Source organism: Gymnogyps californianus, chromosome 14 (genome assembly GCF_018139145.2).
Source record: "Gymnogyps californianus isolate 813 chromosome 14, ASM1813914v2, whole genome shotgun sequence".
Taxonomy (NCBI): Eukaryota; Metazoa; Chordata; class Aves; order Accipitriformes; family Cathartidae; genus Gymnogyps; species Gymnogyps californianus.
This window is the reverse complement of record NC_059484.1, coordinates 16622529-16649887: the sequence shown is the minus strand read 5'-3', so window position 1 is coordinate 16649887 and position 27359 is coordinate 16622529. Positions and strand designations below refer to the sequence as shown.

General features: G+C 40.2%; 1 protein-coding gene across 3 annotated transcripts in view; it reads right to left on the bottom strand.

The window, feature by feature from the left end:
- Positions 1 to 26003, bottom strand: part of FAM13B (family with sequence similarity 13 member B) — a 54289-nt gene extending 28286 nt beyond the window's left edge. For all 3 annotated transcript variants that reach the window (XM_050905092.1, XM_050905094.1, XM_050905093.1), the window contains exons 1-7: positions 25873 to 26003; positions 13638 to 13804; positions 12453 to 12643; positions 11772 to 11984; positions 7711 to 7888; positions 6935 to 7079; positions 2563 to 2720 (exon numbers count right to left, since the gene is read on the bottom strand). In XM_050905092.1, the coding sequence (XP_050761049.1) occupies positions 2563 to 2720; positions 6935 to 7079; positions 7711 to 7888; positions 11772 to 11984; positions 12453 to 12609 (851 nt within the window). In that variant the 5' untranslated portion in view covers positions 12610 to 12643; positions 13638 to 13804; positions 25873 to 26003. The remainder of the gene's footprint in view (positions 1 to 2562; positions 2721 to 6934; positions 7080 to 7710; positions 7889 to 11771; positions 11985 to 12452; positions 12644 to 13637; positions 13805 to 25872) is intronic.
- Positions 26004 to 27359: the final 1356 nt, after the last annotated feature.

Here is a 27359-nt window from a genome sequence, read left to right as displayed (position 1 = left end):
CCATCGTATGAATCAAGACAACCAATCTTTAACATGCAGAACATGCAACCTCAGCATTCTTTTCCTTCTCTCCAGAGACCAAAATATACAGATATTCTGTTCCCAAAAATCTAACAACAGCAAAGAGGCAAAAAAACCTCCAGGTTAAGAAACTGCAAGAGTTGTGTTTAAGATCTACCTCTCCTCCTGTTTCCTTTATCAGCTGCTGCAGGCCCTATGTCAAGACAAACATCCCAATAAACTTGCATTAACATTTGCTTTAAATTTTTTTTTTCATATCAAGAAACTAAAATAAAAAAGGCCATTAAATACATACTATGAAAGCCTTTAAGTTTGGAAAAATATTTACAGTATTTATAGTGGTTAAAAGTTTAATAAAGCATACTTTCTCATTTTCTGTAATTTATTTTTTTTTAAATGTTTCCTGCAGTTCTGGTTTTACAGTCAAAATTCTCTTTCTTCTTCTACAGGATTCCTCCTTATCCTTCCCCACAAATTATGTAAAATGCCAACCATAATTAATGCCTATTAATTTTTAATTGACCCTAAACATCAAGTAAAAATGTTTTTCTCTTCAGGCTATCAAATTTAAACTCTCAAACATGTTGAGTTTGTCCCTACTGCTGCACTCACATGTTCCACAAGCAACTAAATACCTGTGAATAGGTAAATTGCTTTAAAATTTTCATTGGAAGAAGGAGCACTTTTGTAGACATTCTAATTGCAGCAACTTTTTTTTTAATTTAACTCAAACTAAACAGCTCTATTGCTGACAAGGATAATTAACTATTAAAATACAATTTAAATTACAAAACAGAATTATGTTTCTCATTATTTTTTATTTTATAAATTCTTCCAATGAAGTAGAAGGAAGTGTGCAGCCAAGCAGCTGAACAGATTTCAACCTGAAATCCACATTCGTGAACTACTCATCTTAGCAGTAAACTTAACTTCTGATTTTCCCTGCATTTCTTCTGCTTTTAGTCACACTTTTATCACAGATTCTTCCTCGCCCCTCCCTACAAGTTCTTACATGCAATGCCCGTACCAAACACATGCTGGAGAGGGAAAAGGTAAAACTCACTAGCCGTACAATGTAAACTCTAAGTACAAGTAAAGCAGACTTAAAAACTTGTGTACTAGAAGCAAGTAAAATATAAACCTGTGTATTACAAGCAAGCGCAAATAAGCTCTCAAACGGAAGTACGATTTTAAGTTTATGCACCTCTTTTAATTAAAAGCTGACTCCCACTCCAATACTCCTGCCTGTATTACACTTTGCAACTTCCAGACTTGCTCATAGGTCTCTACCAGCAGACCCTATCCAAACAGATCCCTCTACAGAGTCTGCCTCTTAGGCAGGTAACACAGGTCCCTCCAGCCTCAGCAGCCGTTATACCTGTTTGGACAATGTGAGACTGTGGCTTTCTATGCATTTTTCTAATACCTTTTTTCTAAAAAGCAGTTAAATAAAACCTCAGTTTGTGCATAGGTGCCAGTCATGTCACCCCTACATTGATATAACAAAGAAACATCAGCCTCCGAGACAAATTCAGTTGGCAGAGTTTATATTGACTGAAGAAGGATCTTCAGGTGTTTTACAAATATATTAGCAAGTCAACTTTCACAAAACAGCGTATCCAGAAGATAGCGTATGAAGATCCAGCATATCTTCATTTCAACTCAAATTAAGGAGACTTTCTGGACCCTCAAATCAAGTTTTCTTGCAAGCAACCCATTTTACGAAGTCTCATATATAACCTTACAAAATGCCATCTTTAAAGGGCTCAAAATTTCTTCCACATTGCTCCTACTAAAGGCCTTTCCAGAACCTCTAAATTCCAACCTAAAAATCATTTATGGTCAATGTTATCCCACTTGCTCTCCACCAGCTTTTTGGTCATATATAGTTCCTCTTTGTCCCTGGTGTTTTCTCTCTCCAGCATATTTTCAGGAAGTAATCACATCTACAGAGTCTTCATTACAATTGTTTATGAAATATATTCCACTGTACTCTAGTGAAAAAGAAAGTACTTTCCTCATTTAACACCTAACCAAACTGGGCATAAAAAAAAAAAAACACCAAAACCTGGACCAACAAATTCTCACAGGTTTAGAAAAGCATTAGGGTCATGTAAGGACACATCTCTGCTCACTAGCACATGACAAGAAACAGTCCTAGGATTTCCCCACTGAAAGAGTGGTGGAAAGATGGTACAGAATGCGTTTGTATCTACCAATATTCAGATTCTTTTTATATTTCTGCTACAAAATCTACTGTTTAAATACCACTTTACAGTTTCATTAAAATATGCCCTTTTTCCCTTTCTCTGCATAAATCACCACAGTTAATCCAATCTGAGTTCTACAGGCATTCCTCTACTGAATTTGGGAATGGCTATTTTATCCCATATTTTACTACTACAAGAACTGCACCTACTTCTAAAGCTTCAGTTTGTAGACACCACCACTTATCTCAAAAGCCTGACAGCTTCTCTCTCTCAGACAGAACGGACTATACGCCAAACTTTAAATCCAAACTCCAAGGCAGAAACAAGTTACCTTGTTGATGCTGTAACACTCCTGGAATCCGAGAGACTCCCTGTCATATCTAGATGCACCACAGCTGGCCTTTCAACAGGTTTCTCTGTGCCATCTTCTGGAAGTTCTTCAGACTGCTCAAGCTTTACATCTTCCTCCTCTTCCAAGAGATCATTGATCTAACAAAGATTTAATCACAGTTAATGGCTTGAAAAGTTCTTTTAAGAGGTCCAGGGAATTAAAAGAGCATGAGAGGTATAAAAAACAACGTACATGTAAGAGGAGAACATTTCTCAATTTTAGAAAACCAGGCACACTAGACCTGCTTTTATGTAAAACCATACATTCCATATCATTAAAAAGCTACATAACCCTTTTGAAACACTGGACAAAAACTGAAAAGAGGAGCACCTTTGATGCAGTAAACGAACACAAGCAGAATCAAGAAACAACAAAATCCTGGCCACACTGAAGTCACGAGGCGCAGAACCTTTCCTCCTCTACATATAAAACAGAGACAGATAATTCTCGTCTATTCCATAGGTAGCCTTATTCATATATGAGAAGCATTTTCAAATCTTTCTATGGAAGGCAACATAGAAGTCTAAGAATCCAAACTTTAAAGTACTGAATGAATACTTGTAAAGTCAAATGTAAGAGCAGGAGTTTTGAGAAGTTTCTGTGAAGCCTCTTGTCTGCTTTTGTTTCTTTGTTTCCAAACACAGAAGATGTTTTTACTAAAGCAGTAAAATATAGCCAATTTAAAAAGTAAAACAATATGGCCAACCGACAACGCAATACAGCCACCTTCATTTTTTAAAAAGCAACTATGTTTAAAACAGAAAAAGGTAAACACAAAGTGATTCTGTTTGATTCGCAAAGCCATTTGTGATTGATTACTGATCTCCCAAACTTGCAAACCCAAAAATTAAAGTAGCAGCAGCAGCCTCAAGAAAATATGCTTTATAATATCTGCCATATAAGTATAAAACAAAACCACTGAATTAAGAAAAATTGAAGCTTTAGAAGTTTAAGATTACACAGAAGGCAGAAAGGAGTTGTTTGTCTATTTTTAAAAGGGGTGTATGTATTATATGCCACTACATTCAGGGCAAGAAACGTATTTATCCCTGACTTTCCTCTGTAACTCCAAGAGGATGTGCCAGTGAACCGAAGGCAAGCCCACCCGCACACAGTCAGCTGCCAGTGGGGCTGCGCCCAGTGGGGACAGCGGCCCTTCTGTACCCCCGCTGCACCAGCCCGGGAGGGAGCAGGACCCAACAGAAGTGCACTGTTGACATCTGGTGGAGACAGCAGGAAATTAAAGGGACACCTCACCAGGCCTCAAACTTGGGGGGGGGGGGGGCGGGGGACGGGGGGACACCCAAACCAAAACACACCACACAGACTGTTATGCTTGGTAAAACCTTTTGCTAAAACATATCGTGACCCACAGACAAGTCAGTAATTTTAAACATGAGTATAGATCAACTAACTATACTTTAAAGAGCCGAAATCCCAACCTAAGACGACAGTCCTCAGCCCGGGTTGCAAAAATTACAGCCCAGCTTTATTTAACAGCTTCCTGCATGCAGCAGGGCTGTGCCAGTTCTCAGTGCTAGACTGCAAAGAGCTAAAGAGACAGCAAACATTGCAAAGCTCCAGCACTTGCTAGAAGAGCTAGCAGAGCAGAAGCTCCTCAATCCAGAACTTGCTGCCCACGCTTGGCAGACCAGACCAATGGGTGAGGTGTCTACTGCAGTGAAGAGGAAGCAACCAGCTGCCCTAGTACTCGCCTTACCCGTCTTGCTAGAGGAGGGGTTTGTGGGATGGTTAGGCTTTAAAAATTCAGTATTTCTTGTTACCTTCCTTAGCAACTGCTGGTTATTTACCCTTTTTCCTCTTTAAAGGAAATCCATCATTTGTTAAGCCAACTGAACATGAGAAAATTCAGTTTATAGCTTTCCGTATTTCTGAGGAAGGGTTTAAGCCAAGATTTTATTAATAATCCATGAACCTGGCTTTGATGATACAAAAAGTACTTCTTCTGTGCATTATCACTTATATACCATGACTTGTGAGAATTAAAAATATTTGCCAACAGAAGAAGGTTCTATCACAATACCATGTTTTCATTTCCCTAACAACTCTCCATCTCTATTTATCCCAGCATGACATGGTATTTTACTTCACAAAGTTAAATTTGTTGTGAGGAAAGGCATAAGAGTGATAATGGATACCATGAGTCATATGGACAGGTGAATCTGGCAATCCTGACAGCTGAATGCTAGGGCCCAGAGTATTTCTATTCTACTCAACTTTGTTTCTCTAATTTCAACACTTCTCCCCACTAATGTCAAGATGATACTTTGAAGTCTTAGAATCAGAAACACCATTCAAAAATTTTGGCATAGGGAACCACCACTGATAACATCATCAAGTGGAGTGCGAGACCCTGCATGTTTCTGTAAGACACACCTAGAAATATTATTGACCAAGACCAACAACAGCATGGTTCTGCACTTGCTTAAAAAGTAGTTCTCCTTTCCTAAAAAGGTAATTAAAAAGCTATACTGTTCATATAGCTTAACAGCATCTATGTTGGGCAGGATTATCACTGTTAGTTTAGTTCTTATGTATTTTTCTATACAGCATAGCTATACTTACTACAAAGCAACAACTTCACAAGCATACCTATGTTAAGAAAATCATAGCATCAGAGAATGGTTTGAGTTGGAAGGGACCTTGAAGATCATCTAGTTCAAACCGCCCTGCCATGGGCAGGGACACCTTCCACTGGATCAGGTTGCTCAAAGCCCCATCCAGCCTGGCCTTGAACACTTCCAGGGAGGGGGCAGCCACAACCTCTCTGGGCAACCTGTGCCAGTGTCTCACCGCCCTCACAGTGAAGAACTTCTCCCTTACATCTACTCTAAATCTACCCTCCTTCAGTTTAAAGCCATTACCCCTTGGCCTATCACTACACTCCCTGATAAAGAGTCCCTCCCCATCTTTCCTGTAGGCCCCTTTAAGTACTGGAAGGCTGCTATAAGGTCTCCCCAGAGCCTTCTCTTCTCCAGGCTAAAACAACCTCAACTCTCTCACCCTGTCCTCATAGGGAGGTGCTCCAGCCCCCTGATCATCTGCGTGGCTCTCCTCTGGACCCGCTCAAGCAGGTCCATGGCTTTCTTATGTTGGGGGCCCCAGAGCTGAACACAGGACTCCAGGTGGGGTCTCACGAGAGCAGAGTAGAGGGGGAGAATCACCTCCCTTGACCTGCTAGTCACGCTTCTTTTGATGCAGCCCAGGATGCAACTGGCTTTCTGGGCTGTGAGCGCACATTGCTGGCTCATATTCAGTTTTTCATCCACCAGTACCCCCAAGTCCTTCTCAGCAGGGCTGCTCTCAATCCATTCATCCCTCAGCCTGTATTGATTCTGGGGATTGCCCCGACCCATGTGCAGGACCTTGCACTTGGCCTTGCTGAACTTCATGAGGTTCGCACGGGCCCACCTCTCAAGCCTGTCAAGGTCCCTCTGGATGGCATCCCTTCCCGCCAGCGTGTTGACTGCACCACACAGCTTGGTGTTGTCAGCAAATCTGCTGAGGGTGCACTCAATCCCACTGTCCACGTCGCCGACAAAGATGTTAAACAGCGCCGGTCCCAGTACCGACCCCTGAGGAACACCACTCGTCAGTGGTCTCTACTTGGTCATCGAGCCGTTGATCACAACTCTGAGTGCAACCATCCAGACAATTCCTTATCCACCAAGTGTGCCATCCATAAATCCATGTCTCTCCAATTTAGAGACAAGGATGTCGTGCGGGACAGTATCAAATGCTTTGCACAAGTCCAGGCAGATGACATCCGTTGCTCTTCTCATATCCACCAATGCTGTAACCCCGTCACAGAAGGCCACCACATTTGTCAGGCACAATTTGCCCTTAGTGAAGCCATATTGGCTGTCACCAATTACCTCCTTATTTTCCATGTGCCCTAGCATAGTTTCCAAGAGGATCCACTCCATGATCCTGCCGGGCACAGAGGTGAGACTGACTGGTCTGTAGTTCCCCAGGTCTTCCTTTTTTCCCTTTTTAAAAATGGGGGTTATGTTTCCCCTTTTCCAGTCAGTGGGAATTCACCAGACTGCCACAACTTCTCAAATATGATGGATAATAGCTTAGTCACTTCATCCGCCAGTTCCCTCAGGACCCGTGGATTTAAGGGTTTTAAAGCATTTTTAATGCTTTTAAGGAAATACCAGGTTTTGTCAGTTTGCAAGAAACTACAGAAAGGCATACTAAAGAAAATTATATTTCAACATATCTTTCATAAACAAAATGTGTATAACAGTTACTTAAGTGATAACATACTGCCATTTAAAATACTTACCTGCTCAGTTATTGAGCTTAAATCATTAGTAGATGAAAAATCTTCCTCTTCATTTTCAAAGAATTCATAGTAGTTCTCCAGAAGTCCCGCCATTATTCTGCTAACTATTTCTTGTTCTTTCAGATCCTCTACATCTGTGTAAATGCTAAAGATTTCAACACTGGTTTAGTTTAAAAATCTAAATCCAACTGTTTCCCCAAAGAACTCCTGTGAATGACTTCTATGACTAAGGGCTACACTTCACACCATTATCCCTAATCCATTCTGAACACACAGAACTTTAAGCATACCTTCACACTACTGCATTATAAAGCTTTACACTATTTTATATTTAAAAGTGATGAAGTAACAACTATTTAGTCAATTAACTTTTCATGAGGAACATTTAAAATTCAATATTTTCCTGTAGAGACAAAACCCCAGTATACATTTGTACTTTAACAGCTTTCTCCCAGAACTGCTTTCCTGCTACAAATAGTAATCTTACACACTATCTCTAAAAATTTTGAACCTCAGTATAATTACGGTAATGCAACAATCAAATCAGTGGTTTCTAATGCCATAGCTCATAGACAAGCTGTTGTTTAGATCTGAGCAAAAACTGTAAGACAAAACTGGGATGAGGGAGCGGGGGGGTAACAGAAAGAAAGATATTGCCCAAAACATATTGTGTACTTGCTACTGTTACTCATGGACTAGAAAAAAGACTTTAGACTACAGATTTACACTGTCAGATTCAGATAAAAACACTACATGAACTTTTATAACTAACTTACTGAAAAACATCCGGGCCAAAGACTGCAGCTAAAGAACTTGCCGACCAAATTTCTTCATGATGCGATGCTACATTAGCTAAAAATTTACACAGAAACTTTAACAAACTGTAATTAACAGGTGGAAGCTGCTGCAAGAGGAATCTCAACTTTCTTCCAAATTCATCTTCATTATTATAATCTGAAAAATGTAATAAAATATTTTAATCACAGAAATAAAATACCTGCTTTTTCACATCTGATATTGATCAACTTTTTAACTCTGACAACAACTACTTACTTCTGAAGTACAACTAATTTGTTCAGATCACAGCCTAAAATGTCAGCGTTTGACTTGCATTTTTTTGGTCTGAGAGTCTCATACTAAATTTCTCCATGGAAAAAGTATAAAAAAACCCCACCCCAAACCCAAAACCTGAAGCATTCAGCCCACATATCTGAAGGGCATTCATAGTGGTACTACTTCATAACAATCTATCTGTCCCAGCATCTCATCCTCTCATTTCAGTCTCTGGATTAGTCTCTTCCTCTCTGATCTTTCCAAGAGAAGCTGACAACTCATTTCCTATTCTGTCACTCTTCTTCAACGATGTCAGAGTTTTGGAGGGGTGGTGAAGAGGCAGGAAGACATAACAAAAAAAAAAAACCAACCCTCCCCAGTCTTGTTTCCATAGCACAGTACCACCAAATTACTTTCCCTAAGGATAAGTTAAACTATAAATTTAGTTTCTTCTATGAAGCAGAAATTGATAGCCTAAAGCAATGATTTCCACCATATTCTCCTCTGCAAGTCCAATCAGTAGTTTTCAGCATGTTTTCCCCAATTAATGCTCACTCAAGTTTTTAATTACATAGGGCTACCTCCTCTGTATCCTTTCATTTTACCACTGTTATATAACAATTGCTTTGCAGAAGAGCTCTAGAGACAGCAACAGCTCCAGAGATAGCAAGCTAACTTAAAAGCTAGTTAAATTCTCCCCATTTCAGACAAGCTACTTTGACACTTCTTCCTCTACAAGCATTCCATTCTCAACACTCTACTTCCTTTTATAATACTTAACTGATGAATACAAGCAATCTCAATGCAATCACCTCAACACATACTTAGCTTGAAGCTAGCTGATTCAATTTCAGACCTGAAAAAAGATCACCATAAAACTTCCTCATTCTCACTCCACATTTAACTATACCCTTCATCAAAATATCTCCCCATAAATCTCATTTGTTACGTTATCAGCCTTACAGGCAACAAGGTTCAAAGAGTTTACAATTGTACCCACCAGAGAAATTCCATATAAAGAAAAAGAAATGTCAGGAAAGCAAAATTGTAGAAAAATTGATACTAACAGGCCTCCCCTTCTTTCTCAGACATTTAAAAACTCTTCTCAGACCAGTTAGAAAGGAAAAAGCACGTTTGAAGATGATGAGCAGTCACTCTGCCTCTCTAGATGAGACAGCTGAGACATCCTAGTCCTTAATATCAAATCAAAGTAGTAAATTCCCTGTTGTGTATGTACAGTAATACCAAACAGTAACTGTGCAGGACTTCATTTGCTCAGACACAGTCAACATCTGCAGTACTTGAATACAGGTAACCAGGCACAGAAAAAAAATAGTTCTCTCAACACAGTAACACAATAAAATGAATATATTATTGTTAGTTTTTACTCTTAGAAATGCATTTAGGAAACAGAACAGCAAAAGAGAACTTAAAAAAATACTTTCACAAAGTAGTCCTTCAAAAAGAAAGAGAGCAAGAGAGAGAGGTGAGAGTTAGACCACTTTGCACATACACATATAGACATTTTGTTTTACCAATCTGTCCTAAAATTTAGGTTCTAAACCACAGCCAGAGACCTAAAGTGAGAACATTCTTACCTGTAACTGAAGTCCTCTGACAGTAAACACTGTCCTCTGACAGATACACACTTCTGGGACACATGGCCTAGCGCATTGGGGTCAAATTCACACTTTAATTACTGAAGTCACTTGCCTTTGATGAACCACCATCAGGCCTGCACCTAACGAGCCTCAGAAGATGTATAAAGGCCACACCTTGTTGTGTTAACTAAGTTGTTTTGAGAACTAAGCTTAACCTAACGATACGGAAAGCCTGCTAAAGAGGGAAAAATACCAGAAGTAACATATGGATCCAAAATTACTACCACCTTCTGCATTTCTGTAAGCAATTCCTCTGCCTACAATGCAGCTGATACTAATTCTGGAAACTGAGATATGTCTATCAGACAGTCAAAATATCAAAAGCCAAAACCTGAGCAGAGGAAACCGAAACTCTAATTTTAGTATCAGGAAACAACGTTTAAAGGTTTATGTGTTTTTATTTCCTTGGTACAGATAACTTTAAATCTTTCTGAAATAACTTTATTTTATACTTTAAAAAAAGACAGTAAAGACAGTAAGCTGCAAGTTTAAGTGAAATTTCTCTGTACATTTAACAAAAGGGAACTAAATGGGGACTTACATGCTGAAGAACAGCTCTTTTCCCAAAACAACCCACACGTAAATCCTTCCAGTCATCTATTCAAAGATGGAAAAAACCCAATTTTCACACTATGTTTTACAAGTCATAGAAGGGAGTTACACTGTCACACCAAGCAAGTATACCTCAATCCTATTTCCAGTCCTGATAGATAACATTGCAAATCAAGGTGCCTAGCAGTATTAGCTGAGCAACCAGCAGCATTCTGCATTACTGTCTTAACAATCGTTTTTTAAATTTATCATCTTTTTCAGGAGAAAACAAACAAACAAACAACAGTTTACTAACTACTTAGGTCCAATGAACCATGATATTAGCAACACAAACCAAGTAGCAGACATATCACTAATGAAACTCCCTATCCACTTCAGTTTCTCATTACTGCACAGGACAAATAAACAAACAGAACTTCAGCCTTAACAAGCTTCTCTGGTCAGCAGCTTCCAAAAATTGTTTCCGGCACGAGATTATTTAGTGCCTCACACATCAGTGTTCAGCCTCTGCTCACCAGCCATCCAGATAACCACCCCACATTCAAAGTTTCAGGATATACAGGCTACCAAGGTAGGAAAATGAAGCAGCTTCACGCTGCTGCAGATGACCCTCCAGTTTAGCACTTGGTAAATACAGTGTAACAGCATATGAAAACTATGCCATACTCACTCATCCTCCAAACTAATTCCCACTCTGAACAAACAGGACTATCACGAGCGCTATCAAGTTCTTATCAGGAATAAACTCAACAACAGAAAATTAAATCAAACAAAAATGTGCATCTCACAAAGCAAAACAAGCCCAGCACTTGAAGAGAAGTACAAACCGACACTGGAAAATGAGCAACATTCCTGCAGAGTGACAACCAGCAAAACCCTCAGTTATGTTACAGGGTGCGGAGCTCCGACATCAACCTACCCTTTGAGGACATTACTAATGTAGCGCTGCAAGATGAGCGTTTTTACTAGTCAAGTTATGAATCACCTCCAACACCACTCAACACAGCAGAGGCCAAAAGACCCAGGAGAGTGGATACAGATAGACAAGTTGGGAATTGGTAAAGAAAATACTGTGCCAACATATGGGTGTCAATTTGAAAGGGCAAGGTTTTGCAGTATATGAAAAAACATACTTGGCAACAATATGCTGATGACAGGGGTTTTTTTTCCTCCTACAAATGAATTTTAAACTGAAAAGATCCACAGTGGGAGAGCAAATATGACATGAGTATAGGGCTTGAGATCTCTTCTCTAGTATACAAGAGCTTTAAGTATTCACACACAAGAACATGGAATATTCAGAACTAATCAGCATGATATGTGGCAGCTTCACTATTTTCCTGCATGATGGATAAACTGTGTCTCTGAATCCAGGCTGAATGTCCTAAAAAAACCCCAATCTATTTATTTGGGTTTTGTGCTAAGAAGAGGTGTATCTGAATGCCTCCTGATACACACATTATTACACAGAACACCAAAGACGACCTAGTGCCACTACAAATCTCAATTTAATACTCGTTTTCACTCTTAAATTAATAAAATAAAAACATTGAGTCCAAAATAATTATTACCTTGAGAAAGTTGCATCAAATGTATGTGCAAACTGCCTGGGATAACTGGCTCTGGAAGTTCTTGAAGAAAAAATCTAAGAAGGCTAATAGCTGAGGGTACATCTGCTTCTTTAACCAGGTCCACATCTTCTCCATTATCATATCGTTGCCGAAGCCACTCCACTGTCTCAGCATTCCCATTGACTTGAAAAAGTCCTTCTTGTTCCAGACCCCCTGAGTTAGAAAGAGGTTGCAGAAATAAACTTTTAGATCTAGTATGGACAAATATATCAGAAAATACCGATAATCAGATATGCACAATTCACATACTGAATGAAAGACTTTCTGGACAACAGTTCTGCAAGACTTAGAGCAATCCTCTTCCCAGCAAACACATTCTTATGCCCAGCTAACAATACAATAAAATAAGGTAAATGTTAGCAGTACCTAAAACACACCATTTCCTATGAAGTACCCTACTGACCTGACTGCATTAGTGTGAGCTAGAAAACAGAGATAATCAAACGTAACAGAAGGAGTAAAGAAAGGGAGTGTGTATCACAAAAAAAAACCCAAACAAAACAACCCAAATCACATTCAATTAAATATAAGTAACTTAAGAAAACAAATACTCTTCAAAAAACACAATCTATTCTGTAAGAATAACAGCTAAATATATTAAAGTACAGCAAGAATACATACCATGTTCCTCAATATAGTCCACGACATGGCGGACTATGAATGGAACCTCATTGTCTGGCTGCCCTTCTTGCTGCAGCTCATCAAGTGGAATTCCAAATATTTTGTTAGCAAGAACAGAGTTGCAGTTACTCAAGGAAGGGGAGGAGCTCTTCCTCATATCTTTTTGCAGCCAAAAATCAAAGCTGTCTTTTCTGTCAAGTAAGAGGAATTAAAACCAAAAACCATACTTCAGTGTACACTGTTGAATGTATTGATCTGTTACACGATGTGCTTTAATTACCTAATGCAAATACTCTCCAGTCTCTCTCAATCAGTTCACTGATTTAATGAAATGTTCTGTAATGACTCCAAATACAGCTAACTAGATAAATGACTATTACAGAGGTGTTCTGTTCAATCCTCAACAGAGGACCGATAACAACATATATAGCAGCGAAGGAAATTCAGAAAGTTCTAGTTACAACATCGTTACTTAAGTTCTAAGGTACTCTGGGAGACCTAGATTCTGCAATACGTTTTCTGACAGTATTTATCAGTCAGGCTTTGAAAATCCAACACAAAAGCCTCTCCAGAGGAAATGGAACTAGTGGATCATACCAAACCAAAACCCAACTTTTAGTTACATGAAATGATTAAGTATTTTGTGACACACAACTGCACTGCAAACAACTTCTAATATATTTGGCACCTTCTGGTCTACAGAATAAAGCTTTCAACACCTGCATCAAATTAAAAATTTTACTGAACAAAAAACCCCCAAAACTAGTTTCCAGATGCTCAGTGATACCATTCTTCCTATCGCGCAGAAGCTCAAGCTTTACTTGCAAGTCTTTGCTTGATACAGGATCTAGATAGATAACAAAGGTATTACCAAAGGCAGTGTAAGTCATTCAGTTAAACTGTTATCCTGTCAAAACGAAAATATTTCTTCTAGCAAAGAAAAAACTGTCTTTCCAAAATAAATAAAAAGAAAACATACTTGCTTAAATGCAAGCAATCACTTTCATAGAAGACGGCACATAGAACACGAACTACATACTGTTAGTCAAAGTATGCAGTTAGTCACTGCAACCAAACAATTCTCTGTTTACTAATGGATTGATAAATTCTAATAGATTAGACATACTGAAATCCATACTTCCTTTTTTTTTTTGTAGTCTGAATAAAGTAGTTTAAGAAACCTACCTCAGAGTACTTAAACAGCCGAGTTTGAAAAACGTTTTCTGCGCCAGCTGCCCTCACTGACCAAGCATTCTTTTGTCATTTATGGTTGTTTAAGATTATGGCAAAAGATCAGCCTGTAGTTCCTCATTGAAGAATAGCAGAACTCGATCAGTACTTCAGCAGTTAATCTGAAAATAAGGAAAATATTATTAGACCATAAAGTTTTCAACAGTTTTAAACTCAGTCACAAGTCTAAACATCACGTTTGAGGAATTCTCCTTGTCAAATCATCAGTTTCTTGTTCTGAACAAGAAAGCGTAAAGACCACATTCGCATGGCTCACGGGAGAGCACACAAAAAAAGCAAATCCCCTTTTTCTCTTAGGAGCTAACCAAACTTGAAACCAAAGTTAGCATGGGACGTCTTAGCCTTAACAATTATGAAATGATTTTCAGACTCATTCATTCTTCTTCCAAAGAATCACGAAGGGCTAAGTAGGTTAGACAGAAGTGTTTTATAGTACCTACCATACTCAAACATTTAATGGCTATAAAATTTTTAGAAGGATCTCAGGCACTGGTTTAACACACTATCTTTAAATGGCACGAACAAAAACAAAGTCCTAACTAAGGAACAACATAGAGACTCAAGCCATTTTCAGTGGTACAGATCATCTTTTCTAGAAAGTTGATTAGGTGTCCTAACTGCCAGTTCAAAGTCCAAGTGATCACCAGATCTGGATATAGGAAGCAACTTCCCCCAATCAGATTCCCTAGAAGCACCCACATTTTTGCCACCTTTTAGAATCCCAATTATGTGGACATTTTTGATGTTTTCAGCTCTCAAAAGAGCTATGGACCACAGCAATAGCCTTTTTGATTTTCTGTGGTACTAAAAATTTAAATTGCAGTTTCATGACACAATGGAGCTGATTTAGTGTCCAGATACAGGCAAAGGGTCATCTCAGCCCCTTGACCTCACCCATTACCTGTTCTAATTAAACTCAAGCAACTATAACTGGGCAAAACTAGCTTGTGACATACACGTACACACACTCAAACACAACACACATCACCAAAACTAGACAATAAAAACGCTTTCCCTGGCTTTAAAGTATACATAATGAAACTTTGTTTCATAATTTGAGATTGATATGAGAATTCAGCTGACAGACTTGAGAAAAGTACTTTCCCTCTCTTTGTTCTCCCACATTGGCTCTTGCTTCTATTCCACATCAGAACAAATCAACTTCATCTTCACTTTCAAAGTCCTTACAACCTACTACTCTCATTTCAGTACCAAAACACCAGTCCATTCCTTAGCCTATGACACCAGGAATCCAGAGTCCTTCCAATACTTTGAATAAATAACGTTTTCCCGCTCCCAATCCTCCCCAAACTGCACCCATGTGTTAAGGGAGCTGGCCATAAGCTCTATACAAGACTGCTTCATCCTCCTCCTCAAAATTTTCTTGCATTGAGGCCTAGAGGAAAAAAATATTTCAGGCTTAAAAGTGTTTAAATCTTTGCCTATTGATGTAAGCAACACTGACAAATATTCTTTCCTGTTCTTTGTCATCTGCCTCTATCTATTGTCTCGTATTATACACAGGTTGTAAGTCTGTTATGTGTCTTGCGCAAGTGGATCCTGATCTGAGATCACGACTGCAGGTGAGCTGACAACAGAAAATGAAGGGTTATATTCCAGTCAACAGGCTTTTTTTTTTTTTTAACCAATCATGTTAAAATCTGTCATTGTGTATTCTTGCTTACTAAAAGATCCTGCCAGATTTCAACAGTGAAGCAGTCGCAATTCATGACTCTCCTATAATTTATGAAGACACTGCCCAGCCATTTTTCTTATTATTTTGGTATATTAAGTGATAGTCAACATAATCTTTGCATGCAAGTAGATTTCAATCAATCCCAATACATCATGCAATTTTTAAAACATGAAGATGCACACAGTCTATTTTCTCACGTTGTACTGCAGTCAACTGTGGTGTGCTGACCCCGGCTGAACACCAGGTGCCCACCAAAGCCGCTCTATCACTCCCCCTCCTCAGCTGGACAGGGGACAGAAAATATAACGAAAGGCTCGTGGGTCGAGATCAGGACAGGGAGAGATCACTCACCAATTACCGTCACGGGCAAAACAGGGGGTACTTGGGGAAATTAGTTTAATTTATTACCCATCAAACCAGAGTAGGATAATGAGAAATAAAACCAAATCTTAAAAGACCTGCCCCCCAACCCTCCCTTCTTCCTGGGCTTAACTTTACTCCCGAATTTTCTACCTCCTCCCCCCGAGCAGCGCAGGGGGATGGGGAATGGGGGTTGCGGTCAGTTCATCACACATTGTCTCTGCCGCTCCTTGCTCCTTCCTCCTCAGGGGGAGGAGGACTCACACTCTTCCCCTGCTCCACTGTGGGGACCCTCCCACGGGAGACAGTCCTCCACGAACTTCTCCAACATGAGTCCTTCCCACGGGCTGCAGTTCTTCTTCACAAACTGCTCCATCGTGGGTCCCTCCCATGGGGTGCAGTCCTTCAGGAACAGACTGCTCCAGCGTGGGTCCCCCACGGGGTCACAAGCCCTGCCAGCAAACCTGCTCCAGCCTGGGCTCCTCTCTCCATGGGGCCACAGGTCCTGACAGAAGCCTGCTCCAGCACGGGCATCCCACGGGGTCACAGCCTCCTTTGGGCATCCCCCTGCTCCGGCGTGGGGTCCTCCAGGGGCTGCAGGTGGAGATCTGCTCCACCGTGGACCTCCATGGGCTGCAGGGGGACAGCCTGCCTCACCATGGTCTTCACCACGGGCTGCAGGGGAATCTCTGCTCCGGTGCCTGGAGCACCTCCTGCCCCTCCTGCTTCCCTGACCTTGGTGTCGGCAGAGTTGTTCCTCTCACATCTCACTCCTCTCTGCGGCTGAAGTTTGTTGTGCAGTTCCTTCCCCCTTCTTAAATACGTTATCCCAGAGGTGCTACCACCATCGCTGATGGGCTCAGCCTTGGCCAGCAGCGGGTCCGTCTTGGAGCCGGCTGGCATTGGCTCTATCGGACATAGGGGAAGCTTCTAGCAGCTTCTCACAGAAGCCACCCCTGTAGCCCCCTGCTACCAAAACCTTGCCACGCAAACCCAAGACATCAACCTATCCACAATGAACCAGAAAGGCTCATGTTAGCCAACTGTGGGGTTAATGGCAGCTGGGAAAAAAATCTTTGGTGGATCTGCCACAATGCTTCAGGCTGCCTTGCTAAAACAAACAAACAAACCTTCAAAACAAACATCACCTAATAAAAAGAGCAAATTAGAAGAAACCACTTCTTTATAATCCAGCACCAAACGAGCAATCTTGAGGTCCAGCTTTCTTAGCAAAGATAACTTTGTGTTTAGTTAGCTGACATAAAAGCATAGCCGTTTTTACCAGGTGCTGCAGACAAACAGGCTACCTGAATATTAATTTCATCCAGGAGACATGAAAAAACAAAAAAAGACTTCTATTTTAAACAGCCTGGCAACGTAACAATGAAGTTGAAACAGCCTGGTTGTCTCACTGTTAGAGCAAAACCGGATTTACAACCCAAGCTTATACTTTAAACAAAGTTTTATATGGCTTATCATCACCTAGAAGAATTAGTGAAAGCCTAATTTTCACCCTCTCAGATACACACATCCTTTTATATACACACTTCAATATATCATTATATGCTCCAGTTTCTTTTCAGAGCATTTAAGTCTTTTACCTTTTAGTACAGGCTTCAGTGTAATCTTCACAGGCTGTGATACAATGCATCTGATATTTACCAAGTCTAGAAAAAGTCAGAAACTTTTTCAAAGTTATCTGACTTCCTGCAAGTTTTATTTCCTGTTATTTCCAACATCGTAAAACCGAAGGATAAGCTCAGAAACTGTTAATAATTAAATATTATATCTCTACTTTTTATACTGATCAACAGCTTTCCCACTTGCCCTCCCTTGACTCAGGACGTGCACCACTTCAGTACAGACACGGATGAAAACTAGGACAAGATATATAACCTTCAGAATTATTTCTAGAGTCTTTTACAAATACTAAGCAATACTGTGGGGTTTTTTTAATTTTTTTTTGCCATGATCAAACATCTCAGAAAACAGGAGCTGATCCATTCAGTCAACTATACCTACTTTTGTCCATATTATCCTGACCCTGTTGAACATGCATTTCCCCTCCCAGTTTCACAACCTACATGCTTCACAAGTCCTATCAAGAGAAACAGAGTAATTAAAAAAAAAACCAAATACCAAAACCCGACTAGCTTGTGCTTTATTACAAATATTCTGGTTGCATCTTTCTCAATCTGCCTCCCCACCTTGTTACTACAAACATTTACAAAGATTCCCCTAAGCTACAATAATGTTCTACAAAACTTAACTACAGAAAACTAAAAATACACTTTATTGTGACCACATACCACAATTTTACAAGAGGCTGGAAAAAACCATACTATGTCCTATTCAACATCTTGAGCCCAAGGATCTTAAATGAGGGTAAAACACCAAGTTTCATTCTGTATTGTGTATTTCAGTGCTCTCATCTGTTATTTAAAAAAAAAAAAAATCTGGTTTTTTGGGTTTTTGTTTTTTTAAATAAGGCAAGTACTTCATAGAGTCTGCTGGGAAAACAGCACCACGCGTTTCATTTTGCCATCATAATAGCATTCACTTATCTTGGCAACTAAAAAAGTACTCACACCCACATATGAAACGTCACTAAAGAAAACACAGAATACATGGCTAACTGCTAATATTTGAGGCATACATATGAAAGTTTAGACTTAAATTCAGTCCAACTTTTACATTACTGGCTGAACTACAAATATATGGGTGTCATTTTAAATTAAACTCCTCAGGACTCCAGCACCTTTCCTTAAAACAAAGGAATGAAACAACAAGAAGTAAAAATACAATAAACAAAAAAGCCTACAAACTGAAACCATACCATAAGAATGAAAACATTAATTCTGTGTGTAGAATTTCTGCCATAAGTCTCAATTATTTAAGCAATTCTTTTCTTTGCTTGTTTTATCTAGCAAGACATTCCTATCATCTGTGAAGCCAAAAACAAAGCTAACAGTGACTGCCGTTCTGCTCTATTATTTTGTGGGATTAGCAGACATCATCAGTGATTTTTTTTTTGTAACATATGAAAAGTAAAAACTAAATGTAAGATTTTTAGATAGGAAAAAAGTGTTATAGGGCAACAAAATCGCTTGTCCCTACTTCTCAGGAAATACACCTCAAGTTCAGACTTTGGCTTTTTCAATCCACAGTGCTACTATCCTGCGAGCTACCCACATGCCTGCACACAGGGTCCTAACAGAACACGAACACATCCTCCGGTACAAAGAGGATCAATGCTCATTTTCTGCAATACAAGGAGGTTTATTTACAAATAAAATTCTGCAAAAACATCAAGGTATCTCAAAGTTTTTAATTTCTTACTCTATATTTGATAAACAAAAAGAATGTCTTATGTTACTTATATGACCTCCTTATAACTAGACAAAATCTGTGATGTCCCTCTGGATGCATATAGTAAACATACTTTTAAATCCAAATAAAGAATTATTTTTTTTAGCTAAGTTTGAAATGTTCAAAGTTATAACAGATTTTAAGAATTTCAAAATGATGGCCTACACTCATGACACAGATTCCAACTTGGAATCACAGAAACTTTCCTCATGTAATGACATCATCCAGAGCCCGCTGCCAGGTGTGAGCATGAGCAAGAAGGCTTGCCTGGGAAACTTCTGTGTACCAGCTCGCTGTAGAACATATAGCCCCATTTGGCAACTGCTGTACACTACTTAATTTATGTTTTTTAAGAAATGGCAACCAGCACTCTCCTCTCTGCTCTTAAGTTTTATTGAGATAAAAGGAAATGGATTTTTAAATTTTTTAATGTAATGTCACGATCATAACAACTGACACTACCTGATGATTTTTATGCCATTCGTATACTCAAATTACTGTTAGCATTCCCAATGGATGAAATGCTTTTGGGCGGAAGAGCTTTTGCTCATCTGATTTTCAGCTTTTGTTCAGCTAACAAGTAAAAATAGAGTATTTTGCTCATTTGAATTAATCCAGTCAAAACTGAAAAGATGGCCAGGTTTGGGCAGGGGATACAGCTTGGAGGAAAATAAAAAAAAAAAGAAAAAAGAAAAACTGAAAAAACCCCACCCCAAGCTTTAAGCAAACAAACAGAACACTACCACAAACTCAGGACACAGAAAAGGACAAACGATACTTGTCTCAAGAGCATAGTTAAAAGCATGCAGAGTTGTGCAAGTGCTTGAATATGGAGAGATACAGAATGTCCTCCACGTAAAAAGAATAATCAATTTTAAAGCTACATTTAAGTACTCATTAATATATTTGAGTAGTCAAAACAAAAATTATTTAAAGAAAGTTTTAAAACCAGCAAGATTAGCTTAAAATAGATTCTTAACGCAAGATTTCCTCTTTTTGACTGTCAGTGAAATCAGCTATTGAAAGGCATTTTAGTCTAAAGTCTGGACTGGCAAATCAGACAATTGGGCTCAGTTATTATTTTAAATTTAACAAGCTGGTCTTCTTAAGAATACATTCCTCATCCCCATAAAGGCATAATGTTTTAAAATAAGTGTAACTACAGAATTAACTCACAGTGTTGAAGGAAACCATGTTGGAATACATGTCTTTTCAGGCAGATGCAACTTTCCTGCTCCCTTCATTTCTTAGTATGGTTATTAACTCTTCACTGACATGTTTGCTTTCTGGTTAAATAGGAGTCAAAAGGAAACAAGCTTGTTGCAGTTTTGCACGCAATCACAAAAGGAGTCAGCAGAAGCATGAACACCAGCTCTTTAATTAATAAACTCACTACTTGCATGTATATGCCTTCACATGTGTACTCTCTCACACACACACTAGACCTCAATTCAATTAGCTGAAAATCTCCATCATCTGCCACTAGCACTTCTGAGAGAGCCGCAGAAAATACTGAGCTGACAAAATAATGGTTATACTGACAAAGCAAATAAAAGCACAAAAAAAACCCCAACCATCATCAGATTTAGCAGAATGCAACAGTAATGCAATTTTTGTTTCCTGGAAATGAAGTAGCGAGCCTTCTAATTTCCAAATTAGAACAATTCAAATTAAGCCTTCATGTCCTTACCATGGAAGTAAGCAACAAAACAACTCACGAAAGCTCCTCTGAAAAAGATATTACTAAAATCGAGAGAATTTTGGATTTTTAGAATTTACAAGCCAAGAAACCATAGTATTGATTAGTATTTATTTTCCAGTCACTAAAGTTTAGTCTACAATTTCAGCTGACAGAACCTGATTATACTTTCTCTGAAAAAGCCCATCATTTACAGATATTCATGAGAGGCAAATCCTATCTGCCTCTTCATGAGAGGCAGAAAAGTGGATAGGCTTTAGTTAGATTAAATGCAAAATTTAGGGGAAAAACCCTACAAAACTTCAAAATTTAAGAAGCAAATTAAGCATGTAGCAACTGTATTGCAATAACATAAGTAAAGCCTCAAATACGGTGACCGATTTAGCCAACATTCCAAAAAATTTTACATTTTAAAAGAGCAAGCTGAGAGATCACCGAAACATTAGCTGATTTTCAAGTGTTTTGATATGCAAAGATAACATTTTGTATTGACTTACTAGATAAAATCCAAAGGCTTAACAGCATTACAGCAACTCGTAATCCTTCTACAACTATATTGTAGCAAGAGGAATTAAATAAAACCATCAGCGATACCAGAAAAAAGTAGATGTTTGCTCGCTGCTTCACACCCACCACTGAACACTGCCAGATTTGCTCTCAGCTGCTGCTGCCAATGCACATGTGCAGAATTATAAAGAAACTTCCTGCTTGCACAGATCCCATCACATTCTTAACAACAGTAGTTAATAAATAAAAACGCTTTTGTATCTTGTGTAACAGTTAATTATATTCATCCTACTTGCCTCCTCCCAAAGTAAAGCTGTACTCCACCAACCACACACATATAATTGCCACTACATCAGATAATACAGAACTTAATTGCAATGGCATTATAAAAGTACAGTAAGGTAACAGACAGGAAGAAATTACCAGTAAAACTATGCAACTTGAGAGGTTCACATTATAAAACCAAAGCAGCTTAACATTTGTCACTGCTGTTAAGACAGACTTTGGAACAGAAGTCAAGCTACCTCAGAGACACCAAAAAAGCAAACTATAAATATATAATGCATTTAATTTATTATACATAAGTTATCCTATTACATACATTTATCATCAACCTGTTTCTCCCCCTCCCAAACAAGTAAGCAGAAATACACATTGGAACTCAAAACATTACAAAATGTAATACATCGCCCATTTGCTATAGAAACACTGCCTCTGTCATAACGATAACCACGTGCCACCAAAATAAAGGACAGTCTTAGCATCCCCACTGAAGGACTAAGACTTTTCAATGAAGAGTTCAGTTCTGTAGCAATGACTCTTTGAATTGCGGGGGGGGCGGGAAGAGAAGACTGCTAATGAGGTCTCCTCCACAACCAATTCTTTTTGCAACTTGATCATGACCAGATTTGCAGATACTACCAGAAATCACAAGGTTAGAAATTACATTGCAGACTAAAATTAGGTAACCTGATTACATTAAAAGAGTGACAAGACAACAAAAGATTTAATGAAATGTGAAGTTCAGCAAAAAGGGGAAAAAACCTTTCAAATATACACGCTTAAAAAAAAAAAAAAAGAGTATAAAGGAAGAAAGAACGACATTCATAAGATTCCAGCTCTCATCTTTTCAATTTTGTCCAAGTATTATTATCCTACACAGCTGAGCACAAATTTTAATCCTGAACACACTGCAGGGAACACTGAACAGAAGAGACGTATAAAGAGACCAGCTAGTGAGACTGGAACCCCCACAATCAATTCAGGGTTCCCACCACATACTCTGTTCTGATCGAGCAGCTGCCCCACCCAAGTGTCCTTACAAATATCCAGATAGTGAAGAAAATAAACCATTTAAACCTCTCAATATAAAAAAGCCTCTGCAACCCTGGCCTTTGTTACAAGCTGTTTGAACACAAACATAATGCAGTATCTTTATTTTAAGCTCAACTTTGTCATATTTTTCTTCTTTTAAGATAAATATACAGGATAAAATTTCACACATTCACAGGTGAGAGACCAAAAGAGCAGAATTGTTTGTTACTATCACAACAGAACTATTCATTTCACTATAATCAGAATATGGTCCTAGATCCAGCTGCAAAATATTACCCATTTCTTGTACTGAATGACTCCACCCATATGTTGCAAACATAACAGGTTTTCAGCACCGTAATCACCTTCTAAACTATGTTTTTTAAGACTTCAAAATAAATCAGCTCTACCAAAAAAAAAAAAAAAAAAAGAGGTCCAGCAGAAGATGCAGTAACAAATACGTTATCTTTCAGGTTGTAAGAATATGCAGAATTCATCCGAATTGACTCAACTTTCACAAATCCCAAGAGCTGACTGTGAAGCCAGTACAAAACTACAAAGCCAAATCTGAATTTACTAAAGCCTTGAGACAGCTAGTTATTATTCTCAAAGTTTTTGCAGGTAAAATTTATAACTTACAGAAAATAATAGCCAGCAAGAGACTCAAAAATGAATGGCCCAATTTTACTAACTTTCCAGAGAGCAATGCAAAATTCTTGTATTCTCTGCCTGAATACAATTTTGACATGAGACATACAGCCTCTCTACTGAAATAACTGATATATCCGTCACTTTAAAAACTGCATGACAAGTAACAAATCTCCCTCTTTCAAAGCCCTTCATAGCAGATTTAATATTCCTTCAATTCTCTCTCTCTTCCTCAGATGTTTGGGATGAAGTGTTATTTTTTTGGTTCCTAAGTAACAGTCCTCACATCTGAAATGATTAATAAATATATAACTGGGTCTGCAATACAAGAAAAAAAAGTTAAAAGGTTTACCATCTTTCATCCTCACAGATCCAAATACTGAATTGCCCTGCAAGATGTCAATTCACACTCATCCCAATGGCTTCTAGATTTCTGGTTTGTCTGCTAACATTGCAGCAAAAAATAATCTGGTGTTACTACAGAATTTAAGGACAACTTAAAGGCATTCTCTTACTGAAATCACTTCCTCTTCCTTAGAGCTGCAGCTTCGGGGGAGGGGGGAACAAAACAACAACCAAAAAAGCAGCAAACTAAAAAAACACCTCAGACTTGGCAGATTTTACTCACTTTCTAATGAGCTGTAGAAAAGGGCATCACTGCTGAGCTATAAACATTTGACCAGAGATCAAAAGGTTGAGTATCTGAACAGGAAAAAACCACCACAAAGTCTTCACGCACAGAAAGCAGGGGATTTCACGAAACTTAACAATGTCTGTTCCAAATGCATGGAATATTTCTTCAGCCTCACCTGCCTTTGCAAACATGCTGTTATGTACATTAGAAAGAAAAGCTTCACTGCTTGCACAGGTCTCATATTATGAGCCACACATGACAAATGTTAAATTAAGTCTTTTAATGAGCTGTTAGAAAGTCCTCCAATGTTAAAAGCAGCACATACAGCAAGAGCCCAAACTGACCAGAACTGAGCAGATAAAAACTATCGTTTGCCAAACTCAGATGTTTTGACATGTTGTCCATGTCAAAATTTGCAAGCATGAGAAATTATCAGGAGTTCCTCCTAGTCAACTTCTTCAAATGTAACCATGAAACACTCTACTTGATTTTCTAAAATGATACTGTAAATTTCCAGTTTCATGCTTTCAAAACATTGAGATATTTGATTCATTTTTGTAATGTCAAGACAAGGAAAGGATCCCTATGGTGCTAGACAATATACAAAACACAGAGAAAGCAGACAAAAAAAGAAATTCTAAATACCTTCAAATCTATGCAACAAAGAACACGTAAAGCAATTTACTAGTCATGAGCAGTAAAAAAAAAAAAAACAAGATAGAAAACAAATGGGCTAACGAGACAGCTGAATTTGTTATAATATAGGCCAACAAACTAGCTTTTTATTTTTTTTTTTATGCTGGTAGATTAAACTGCATAGAAGACAGAAAAACTTCGAACCTAAATGCTAACCCAGTTCAACAATTTATTCCAAAGTCACAAACCAACTGTTCCATCCCTGAGGACACTCAGGAACACATGCCTGAAAAAAATAAACTGTGTAGGTTTTGATATATTCAGTTTCTTTTTTTTAAACAGGCAAGAGTGATTAGGTAGTATTTACTTTCTTCATTTGTTACCTTTCCCCCCCTCCTTGAGCCTGACAGCAGTAACAAATTTTGTAAAAATTTAAAAATACAACCTGACCAAGGAACTCCAGAGTAAGAGAGCTGTGTAGTAAAGTTCAAGTTACAGTGTTGGATTGCAGTGTTTTTTGTTGGGGTTTTTTTTTTCCAAACCTGGAAGAAGTACCCTAACACTGGAGCATCTCATGTTAAAGTAACTTTTTGGTAGCAAGAAGCATTTACGCTCAAATGTTTAAATCCCTACGGAGCTTCCAAGAACAATGGAAGCCCACACTGACAGATTCCTCAGAAGATACATTTGGTCACAGGCTAGAGTGTTACATCTCTAAGCTAGCGTTCTTAATGCTAGCGTTGCGTTCGTATTCACTGAAGATTTAGCGACTACCCTTCTTTAACTTCTGGAACCAACTTTGCTGGCAAGGAACTGCTAGGCTAATACTGTCAGCGTGCCAAGTCCCATCGCAGGGGGGGATAAGGCTGATTCACCGTGGGAGGAGGGAACAGGCTCGGCAGACAACTCCGCTGGAAGAGCCAAGAAATGCCTACTGGCTGTCAGGGCTGCCTCGAAGGTCCTACCGACACAAGTGCAACCTGGGAAACGAACGCACCACTTGACAGCTCCCTCCGAGAGGCTCTAGCAACTTCTGCACCGCACAGCCCTGCAACACGCCCGGCTCTGCCACCTCTGCTGCCCAGACGAGGAAGTTCCCGCGCCCCTTATCAGCGCTGGTCCCAGAAGGTTCCTGAAGCCTGACGTGACACCCTCCCTGCCCCACAAGCCGCCTCCAAAGCGGGGAGCCCCGGACGGGCCGCAGCCCGCCGCCCCCGCGGCAGAGCGGCGATCCCCCCCCCGCCCGCCCGCCCGCCCCCGGCCCGCGCAGCCCCGCACGCCGCGCATGCGCCCCGCAGCCCCTCACCGTTGCCGGGTGACTCGCCCTCCCCGCCGTCCTCAGCACCAGCAGCAGGTTCCTCCGCCTCTTCCTACCCCGGGGGCCGGCGCGGGCCTCTCCTCGCCGCTCCGCTCTCCTCGCAGGCCTCCTCCCTCGGCCGCCGCCGCCCCCGCCGTCTAGCCGCGGCCGCCGCACTGCCGACCCGGGCGCCGTCCGTCCCCAGAGCCGCTCACGTCGCTCGAGCGCGCCTCCGCGAGCGGGGGGTCCCCAACGGTAGCGGCGGCAACTGGCGGAAGTGACGCGCTGACTGACAGGTGCAGCGCGCGCCCCCTCCCTCGGGGTCACGTGCTGCGGGGCGGGGAGGGGTCGCTGGTGGCGCCGCGGCGGGGCGGGGCGGGGCGGCGCTGAGGGGAGCCGTCGCCGACGGCGGGAGCCGGTTCCTCTCAGGCCGGCGGCGAGGCACGGCGGCGGAGGCCGCGGGCGCCGGGCGGGAAGAGCCGCCCGAGGAAGGGGGCTGGCGGGCGGGGGCCGGCGGGCGGGGGCCGTTTGGCGGGCTGGGGCGGCCTCCGGCGGGGCCGCCGTCCGTTATGGCCCCGGGCTGCCCGGCTGCTGGGAGCCTCAACCACTGCCACACCGCACCCGGGAACAACGAGCAGGGACCCAGGGATTAACGTTTTTCTCTCGTTCTTACCCTTACAGTGACTCAGCCATCCGCCTGCCTCGGCCCGTGCGGGGCTCAGGGGTGCCCAGAGAGCGACCATGGCCGTTAGTGTCAGCGTGCAGGCTCCTGCTCCACTACAGTTTTGCATTTCTCGTAACCATATTAAAATACTTCCTGTAAATTTTCTGAATTAAAGCGTCAAGAGCGATCACTCCCAAACATTTCCCACGTGTAAGTGTGCCAGAAGTAACGAAGTGCCCTTTGACAAAGAGCTAATGCATTTTGAAATACAAAATTTAGCACCCTTAAACTAAGTTAGCATAAGTTAGTGAGGAGATGCGAGCTTACACCAGAAGTGTTAAAAGCCGTGCCTGACAGTCTGTGGTTCCCACATGCCACATTGAAACTACAACAGCTTTTGCTGTCATGCAGTGCCAGCAGCCATAGGTGGTGGGTTTAATAAAGCATTTAAGGAAATTTGGATTTAGTTTGTAAAAATCCTCTCAGCAAAAGCTTTTCTTCCCATGAAAAACTGACAATATATGAAAGGAAAAAAACGATAGAAGTAGGATGGGATTAATTGAAACTTCTGTATTGCCAATGGCTGGGAGGGTTTTGTTTCAGGTTTTCCGACACGGATTCTAAATTTTATCTAGAGATACATTTATAAGACTCGTTAAGAGGTTTTACATTTAGAAACCAAAGAAGGGAGTGTCACAATCCCACAGTAAATTAGCCTGGTTTTAATCAGATCTAAAACTGTATTTTCCTGCTAGAAGATTTGGTATCATTAGGAGGTGCCATACAAAAACAATGAAATATGTAGGGTCAGGGGAAACGAGCTCTCGGGTCT